Genomic DNA, 10,004 nt, shown 5'->3' with positions numbered 1-10,004 from the left:
ATAGACGGCACGTTATCAAGATAAAAAAAACTCGTTATGTACGACACACATATATACATATATATATATATATATATATATATATATATATATATATATATATATATTATATAGACCTATATAAACAGCTGTTCGGTATATGTGAAAACGTTTGGAACGGTATAAAGCTCTCGATATCAGCGGTACAGCACTCTAGTATTTCAGATGCGATGTAGGACAGATTATTTTTGAAAATTGGTCCAAGACAGATTTCAGATAGGAAAAATCTTAAGCTGTCACAATCAGCTCCTGACACACCGACAAACTTTGCAACTGAAAGGCACCTCGGCGGACTTGTTGGACTTCGTTTTGATTTTTATTGCAATAACTGAGTAGTTGTAGGATCAGGTACGATTGTTAGCAGTCTTAAAACACACATTTACAGACATACGCTCGCATAATGACACTACTTTATAAATATTACAAACTGTACCATCAAATCTTTCCTAAAGACACACACAAGTATAAGCTCTTTTAGGAAGATGTAAAGATGGGTATTGTCTGCGAAATTATAAGATTTGATAAAATCGAATGTGTCTTGTTTTCCTTGTTAGCATCCTTAAAACTTATGATGTTTCTGAGTTTTGGAGATGAAGATTCGTTATTCGTATTATTTGGATTCGTCGGACTACTGTTCTCATCTCGAGTGTCATTTTCACAACGTTTCGGTCGATGTAACCTCCGACCTTCTTCAGGTGTATCTTGTCGAACTCGGGAATTTGGACGAAATTTCGAGCAAAACCCTTTATTTACTTAACGGGGGTGGCGTGCTCTTGTTCCGTCAGCCATGATATGCGAATTACTTAGGGCCTGTACCCAGTCATGGCTGACGAACGACTGTTAAAGATATATAAATCTTATCATGCTAAGGGTATGAAAATAGCTATCATCCCCAGTATATCAAAGAGAAAATGAAAATATATTCAATAAAAATAAGGATTATTATAATGAAGCTTTAATCAGATCATGATACGAAGGTAAGATAAAATATATAAAGTAGGTAGATAAAACAACACAGTATCATATAGCATGGCAATGAAAGGATAAAAACTATAAAAAATAAAAATAGGGATAAAAATAATTAGAAGTATAAAACGAATGAAATTAAAAATAAGGAAGAAGCATATGATAATAATAATAATAATAATAATAATAATAATAATAATAATAATAATAATAATAATAATAATAATATTAAGAATAAGAGACATAGACGAAAAAACAAGTATAGTTTAATCCTCCGTTTGGTGAACATGTACAAAATCATATCCTCAAAGAGTTTTACAAAATAATTGATAAGAACTCCTCCCAGAAAATAGATTAAGTAAAATAATTAATAAGAATACAGGTTAACTTTCATTCTCAACCGCTGCCAATCTAGGTAATATTATAATATGCCTTAATAATAGTAGCATAAACAAAATAGTGAATCAGGTGAACTAAATACGATTGAATCAGGTGATACGATTGAATCAGGTGAACTAAATTTGAAGAGAAAATGTAACTGTAGAATACCTAACAAATGTCCCTTGAAGGGCAATTGCTTAATTTCTGAAATCGTATACAAATGTGGAAATTAGGTTGACAATAGTAAAAAGATACACCTAGGGGGAACTGAATGTTTTTAAGGACATGTATAGAAACTAGTGTTGGGACGATTAATCGGAATCGAAATCGGGAATTGGAAAATTGATGCCTATTTTCCGATGCCAAAACGATTTTTTTAATTGTCTTTTTTTATTTGATTTTGTTTAAAGTAAAATCTTTCATTGCTGGTCATAATAAAAAAAGTAATAAATATTTATTGATTTAATAATATCAATAAAGCTAAAATCGATAGATCACTCTCCGCAAGTGTATTTTGACGTTTAGAAAAATATCTACATATTTAACATGTGTTTTTACGAAAATCGAGGGAAATAACAATCTTATAGTTAAATGATAAGAAATTTATAAATAATCGGAATCGGAATCAGTAAATGTATCGAAATCGGGAATTTTGTTCAGAATCGGTAATTGTATTGGAATCGGGAAAAATATTGGAATCGTCCCATCACTAATAGAAACCACGTTGCATCGTTTAAAATTGGATCAGAAAATAAACCAAATCGGAATGAGGTTAATGATAGAAATAAGGATAGAACGAAATAATTATTAGAAATAAAAAGATAAACATGTCTGCATTAGAGAACTACGTAAAAATAAAGAAAATAATTTGAATAAAATGGTTAATAGTAGATAAACCGAGTAAATCAAAAAAATATTTATTTTTACTTGAGGCATATCGCATAGTGAATTCTAAAACAGAAATTTTAAAACAAGGTAGATGTGATACAAAGTTGTCTTCATAGAAATAAATTTCTGTTATCACGCCTAAAAGCTGATTAAAATAAACAGATGGATTAAAATAGATTTAATATAAATATATAGTTGAAAAACTAAGTGAGAAATTGAAATGATATTTTTATTAAAAATTTAATTATAAAATCATATAAGAATTGTAAATTTAAAATTAGGCTAAGGCCAGTAATCTACAGGGTGACCCAAAAAGATGCGTACCCATGTTTTATTCGATAAAAAGTCTATTTTTTAACAAATGTTTTTTTCTGTTGCAGGACGTGATAGGTGAACCTATGGATGATCGCTTGCAGCTTTAGTTGCCCCAAAAATGTGTTGGACAATTCAGCAGAAGACAATCTCCGTGGAGCAATATTTTTCGAACAAATCATACCAGAGTGTACAGTTTCGAAAACGTTTTCATTGTCGCAACTTTCTATCAAAATCAACGATTGTTAGGTGGGTTACGAAGTTCAGAGAGCATGGGACTTTAGTGGACTTATGTTCTAAAGCCACAGGGGGAACTTATTCAGGCAGGAAAAAGAGTGCAAGGACAGAAGAAAACATTGCTGCAGTGAGGAACTCAGTAGGACGCAGCCCTAAGAAATCAGTGCGTAGACGCAGCTAAGAACTCGGAATGAGAAGGCAGTCACTGCACCGTGTTCTTACGTCTGATCTGCACCTATACGCATACAAGATTCAAGTAAAGCAACAACTAACTGATGCTAACAAGGAAAAGCGAGTAACAATGTGTGAATGGTTCTGTAATGTGTTTGAAAATGCCGGAAACTTTTTTGAGAACGTCTGGTTCTCAGATGAAGCCCATTTTTTGCTTTCCGGGCACGTCAATAGCAAAAACAATGTTTTTGGGGGTTCGGAGGTTCAAGACGAAGTGCTTCAGAGGCCCCTTAATTCCGTTAAATGTACTGCCTGGGTGGCCATGAGCAAGCACGGGATCATCGGGCCTTATTGGTTCGAAGAGGATGACGGCCGATCTCAGACAGTCAACAAGGAGCGCTACATGGCTGTTCTAAACAATTACTGGGCGTCGCTGGGACGCCGGAGAGGAGTTCTGAGAGCTTCGCAATGGTTTCAGCAGGACGAGGCCACACCTCATACCGCCAACGAAACCCTTGCTTGGTTGAGGCAGAGGTTCGAAGAGAGACTCATAAGCAGAAGATGCGATTTGGAATGGGCCCCGCGCTCACAAGATCTTAACCCCCCAGATTTTTTTCTATGGGGTTTCCTCAAAGACAATGTATACAAGGAAAATCCACAAACAATTGAGGAACTGAAAACTGCCATCACAGCAAAAATAAGAGCCATCCCGAAAGAGGAGTGTGTAAAAGTGATTGACAACTTTGCCAGACAAGTACAGGTTTGCTTGCAACGAAATGGTGGACATTTGGAACACATCTTGGGAAAGCCATAAAAAATTGACAGAAATAGCTGAAACTCTGGTGAATGGTCTTACATAAACTGAATAATGTGTGGTTGTAATTTGAAATAAATAGCTGTTTAATCAAAGTCACAATTGAATTTTTTATGGGTACGCATCTTTTTGGGTCACCCTGTATATATATATAAAAGCGAAAATGTATGTTCACTTTTTGTGTATGTCCAAGAAAGGCTTTTTTCAGAGAAGCGGTCAGTCGGTTCACAACTTTTAAAAACTTTTTATATCACATGTAAATCGTAATATCTCACAGTTAACAGCGGAGCTCACCTGTCTATTTAATTTGCTCGACTTCGGGAAGATAAATATTCAACAGTTTTCGCTCGCCGCATGTAGGTTAGGCCTTTTCCTATAATGTTTCCCCCTACCCCCAACTTCTTGGGTGGAAAAAACTACCCCGCAGTCAAAAGTTGACCTCATTAAGTCATTAAAACGTGCACCTGCCAAATCCAAGTAATTAAATAAATTCAAACGTCTTTCTGTTAGCATCTCGCGGTGTCCCAGCCCAATGGTTAATACCGCCGCACTCTTTTTTTTTTCACACTTTAATTTACAACTTTGCCTCAAGGCTTCGGGTTCGATCCTCATGCTTACCTACCAAAATATTTTTAAACCCCCCCCCCCGGTTTTGATTTACATAAAACCACACACACCTCCAAACACCCTGGCAACGCCGGGTACCCCTCGCTAATAAAAAATGAAGCAAAATAAGATAGGAACGCATGGAATTTCGATGAATTGGAAAATATTGACTAAAGAGAGGTATCTCGATTTCATCGTTAATGAACAAGAAAGATTAAAATTGAAACAAAATACTTATATAAGAATAAGAATGGTTAGAAATCACTGTGGAAGCGTGTTTTAACCAGAAACATTCATCTCGAACACGCTCCTGTCATATCGAAGAACCTACTGTTGATTTTATATATTGGTCCTTTCGGCTTGTGTCGTGATAAAACTTCTCAAATGCACTTGTAATGTTGGGTGTTATCTTCTTTCGTCGGACTATATCGATTATCAATACTTATCAAAGACATTCCGGATTCATCCTCAGAGGAGCAGTCTTTTCTCCGCTTGATCACCGTCTCGATTGTCAGTCACATAAAATACATTCGTATGAAATTTCATAAAAATCGGCCCAACTGTTTTTGAGTCCATAAGAAATGAACTCACACACACGTACACACAAAGTTTTTTTTTTGTATAATAGATATCTATCTATCTATCTATCTATCTATCTATCTATTATACAAAAAAAAACTTTGTCTGTGTGTACGAAAATAGATAGATAGATAGATAGATAGATAGATAGAGAGATAAGGGATCTAAGTGGTGCGTAAAAAAGTGAGCAAGGCGTCTTTGTATAAGGGAAACTAATTCCTTTCAAATGTGTTTCTTCCAAATTTCCTTCTCATTATTTTTAGCGGATTAAAATAAGCGTTTTTTGTTTATTTGTTTTGTTGTTTTTGTTCAGTTTTTTCTTTATTGCTATTAAATCATTCTTTCTCCCTCTTTCTTCTCTTCGTCCACTTCTTTCGTTTTTCCCCCTCTTTGTCGATATGACACCCCTTTATCCGCCATTCTTTTCAATCTCCCCGATGCACTAACCCCCACCCCCCTGTCCGAACCCCCTCATCTCCAACGTCGGAAATCTTTCCTTGCGAGATTTCCGAAGCGCAAAGCGTACGATTGCCACAACAACTTCTTCGTCGGTCGCTTTTCCAGAAACACGGACGGCAGCGACGCTGAAGCACGGGGCGGCCATTACTGCAATTTCCGCGCAACGTCGAATTGACTTCCGTTTCCGGTGACACGTCGTGTGAGTTATTGTGTAAAAGAAGGTGTGCAAGACAGAGAGTGATAAAGAGATGTACTGAGAGAGAGAAAGAGAGAGAGAGAGAAAGAGAGACAGAGAAAGAGAGACAGAGAAAGAGAGAGGGGGGATAGAGAGAAGGCAGGAAGTTGTATGTCGGTGTTTATGATTGATTTACATAGAACTTCTTTCTTTCATATGAAAACCTATTAAGGCTAATAAAGAAATACACACAGGCAAGAAGGAATGTTCTTTGTATTATCTATCTATCTATCTATCTATCTATCTATCTCTCTGTCTCTCTGTCTCTCTCTCTCTCTCTCTCTCTCTCTCTATATATATATATATATATATATATATATATATATATATATATATACTACTATATATACTATTGTACCCCTATATATCATACCATCATCTCTATCCCAAGACATATATATACTCAACTATATATATACCATTGTACCTCTTCTACGTAAATACCCCCGACAAACCCGGCAAGCAGTAAAATCCCACCTCTTCACAATAGAGATCCCTAGATGTAAGAGAGTCTTCTACTCCAGTAGTTTCTTTCCCAGAACTGCTAGACTTTGGAATTTATTTCCGGGTTCCTGCTTCCACAACTGTACTGACATGCAGACGTTCAAGTGTAACGTGAATCGACGTCTTGCTGCCCAACTCCCCACATAGTATCCCTGTAGCTTATATCCCTAATAGTAGCCCTCTACATCAAAGTGGCAATGTGCCTTGTTTGGGGTGAAAATGTAATAATATATATATATAAAGCTGAACGTGTGTGTGTGTGTGTGTGTGGTCACGAATAGGCTCCTATATAGTTGACTATTTTTTAAAAAAACTGATTGCATATAATGATAGAAGATGTATCGAGGATCAGGAATGGGTATGTTTGATCTGGCAGAACGGTGGTTCATCAAAATTGTGGGGTCTGCGTTCGCGCCTGGCCCCAAAGTATGGAAATAAAAAATCGAAACAAAAAAAACGTTTGCAAGGGTTTTTGATATGGATGTACATAAGAATACTTTGATAAGTATGTTTCAACTTAAATAGGGATGGTATAATAAAATTGTGGGGTATACGTTCGCGCCTGTACTCCATGGAAATATGGCACAAACTTTAACAAAGACTTTTCATATCTATTTGCGTAAGTATACTTTGATAATTATGTTTCGGTTTGAAGAAATATAGTATAATAAAATTATGGGGAGATCGTTCGCGCCTGACCTCCATAGAATTTAAATATGTCACAAAGTTTAACAAGGTTTTTTGAAAGGGGTGAAGGACCACAATAACACCTTAACTTTAATCTTAATTCACGTTAGCTTTTATTTATTTTTTTTTTATTTGAATCATATTGTGTCGAATAAATTCACGTTCTTATTAAAGTGAAAGCCAACAAAAAAAGTCGGAACTTTAGACAATTTTCGACACAAATTTTGCATACCTCTGTTTCCCCTTCTCCACTTGCACGTGGCACTCTTTCGAAAATAGGTAAATAGATAAATAATAAAAAATAAGAACGTTACTTGTTATCGTGGCAAAAGAAGGACAAAATCCTGCTCACGTGATAACGTGTCTTTTTAAAAACATTTACATAACCTTTTCATTTTTATTTATATATCTGTTTAAGCTTTTCTTGTCAGTGTACTAGAAGGAATTCAGTTGATTACAACCCTTTCTGTATGTTCTTTACATTACAATAGTACAATCCTGAATCCGACGGCGCAATACTATACCGTTCAATACTGTAAAACTGAAACGAAGCTGTTCTGCTTGAAAAGGGGCGCCATTTTCTTCTTATTCATATTTATATCGATTCTTTGCTTTAAAAAACTAAAGTAATTACGTGTTTACTTTTTTAATATCCCATTTTGCTGTTTCGGATTAACACAGAATGCTCAGGTGCCCCTCCTTCAAATTGAAAACGGGGCTCTCCATTTCAAAGTTGATGCCATTTTGATTTTTGTTTAAACCGGTTCGTGAATTTAAAAAAAATTGTTTTTTTACAAACTACTTAAAAATACAAACCAATGAACTTTTATTGACTATGGTAACATTTGTTTCTTGTATATTTATATTATTATATATATAACATTTTCTCTTCATTTTGTTGATCACTCTTGGCTACGAATGAAAACAAAGTTGATATAAAAAATATATTTTCGCGAAAATTATCTTTACTTTCATCAGGTGTAAAATTTTTGAGTATCAAAACCTATCTCTTTACAACTCCCTCCTTTTCATAACCTATCATACTTTCATCAATCACAGTCCATTTTCTGTAGGCTGTTTTCGAACCCAGTCAACGACGTGTACTTCTGCTAGTATATATATATATATATATATATATATATATACATATATATATACATATATATATATACATATATATATATATATATATATATATATATATATATATATATATATATATATATATATATATATTAATGTCGTAGTACCTTTAATGTACGTATGTCACGGTTTCCAGATAATAAATTATTCAATTAGGAGATCCTATATATTAAAAAAGAGAACAAAAGCTGATAACTACAAACATTGAATTAGTATGTAGATACTCTAGTTTAATGTTCCTGGTATGTTATCACTAGGATTATGACAAGAGAATATTCTTATCATTGGCTTGACTCTCGAGTATATATCCGATATAGTTAGACACAGTTAATCAATCGAGAACCACATCACCCTATATAAAAGCATATAACATATTAACTGTTGTGGAGACGCCCACTAATTAACATAGGCGAGTGAGTGAGATATATAAAGGTATCAATCACCAATACCGGGAGAGTCCGGCAACGACCGCCAAATAGGCAAGACGCCTATGCTCTATCCAGTAACACATGCAACACGCTACCTGCCGGAATATCTCCAACTGAAGTATATCTGAAGACATGTAAATATGTATATAACTTTTCTTCATAATATATTATTGTATACCTTTACTTTCGTGTTCTTGTTAATTATTTGTGCAGACACAACATTAACTGATATATACTCGCGAGTCAAAATAATAAAAACAATGTTCTTTTGTCATATCCCTAGTTATCATATTCATCCTCCTTTTTAATAAATAGGATTTCTCGATCACCGAAGATGCAACGTGAAAATTTTTTTTTAAATATGATGATGCTTTTGGGCCGTACGTGAAACTACAATATACTTTCTTGGTCTTCTGACTAGGATCCAAATGTAGTATCTGTTCCGTCTAAAGATGGTATAATCATATCGTGGGATTTCCGTTCTCGCCGGGCGTCCATACAATGGAAATATGTCATAGACTCCTATAAGGATATTGGAAATAAACCATAATAACCAGATATATTCTGACATTACACCAACCAGATTACTTATATAAATACTTTTACAGTTTTAACAAAAGGGTTATTGCAGAGTCTCCATTCACGCTGAACGTCCACAGAATGCGCAGTATAAACATATTACATATGAAAGCTTCCATTGTGGACTTTCCACAGGTCCTGCTAATTTAGATTATTCAGATTGTTATTCTTATCTTAGCTTTTATTCTCACAACGTTTCGGTCGATTCAACCTCCCAATATCTTCATGCGAATCTTGTCGAATTTGGGAAACTTTCTATCTAACTCGACTATTTTGCAGAAACGTAATGGATAAAGTGTTAAGTAATAATTGGTGCTGTTTGACACTTTTCTGAAGGTTGAAAGTTCAGTCGTAAGTGTAAGTGATACTAAGAATACAATTACAGATAACTTTGCTCCTCATCCGTTTTGAGTGGGCTGTTATGTCAACCCAAGCTACGGAAAAGTACCGTGATACTGACGTCAAGCTACGGTGTTTGGAAGCATAACTTTAACAGTGATCAACAGAAATCTCCTGAAGACTAACGTTCTGGTGCTAAAGCGCAAGCATAAGGAAATGACCTCCTCCTGAAGATGGACGTTGTTGCGATATGTTTTTTATATAATGGGGACATGATTACAGGAAATTGGAAGGTTTTATTTATAGACACTGGCGATAAGAACTGGCCAATCAATGTTCTGCTAGCAACCAATCAGAAACCAGAATTGCTCGATGAAAATATTGAATCTTTCAGTATTTCCGCATATGATTTTTTTCGTGTCCAATAGAAGGAATTTGCTCTCCATCTGCAGACTTTTACAATCCGACTCTTGTACAGATCGACTTTTACAATCCGACTCTTGTACAGATCGACTACTCAACGGAAAAACCTATTCTCCGTCTTCGTCTTGACTTTCGCAATTCAAAGCTTCTCTGATTGACGACTGTCATTTTTTTTTTAATAAAATTTCTTTTTCTTTTTTTTCTGAAACTGAAA

At 34.9% G+C, this 10,004-nt stretch overlaps 1 protein-coding gene across 1 annotated transcript; it reads left to right on the top strand.

Annotated features, from left to right (window-relative positions):
• The first annotated feature begins 3,013 nt into the window (after nucleotides 1-3,013).
• LOC145245607 (uncharacterized) lies at nucleotides 3,014-3,808 on the top strand. The gene has a single exon (XM_080107178.1). It carries the CDS (start codon nucleotides 3,014-3,016, stop codon nucleotides 3,806-3,808), a length of 795 nt encoding a protein of 264 aa, XP_079963304.1.
• The last annotated feature ends 6,196 nt before the right edge of the window (nucleotides 3,809-10,004 follow it).

This window comes from Euprymna scolopes, chromosome 23 (genome assembly GCF_053919585.1).
Source record: "Euprymna scolopes isolate OS-2025 chromosome 23, ASM5391958v1, whole genome shotgun sequence".
Classification (NCBI taxonomy): Eukaryota; Metazoa; Mollusca; class Cephalopoda; order Sepiida; family Sepiolidae; genus Euprymna; species Euprymna scolopes.
This window is presented reverse-complemented; position numbering and strand designations above follow the sequence as displayed.

What these genes read in the sequence shown, in the direction of transcription:
- LOC145245607 (XM_080107178.1), top strand. Translation starts at nt 3,014, where the DNA reads ATGAGAAGGCAGTCACTGCACCGTGTTCTTACGTCTGATCTGCACCTA.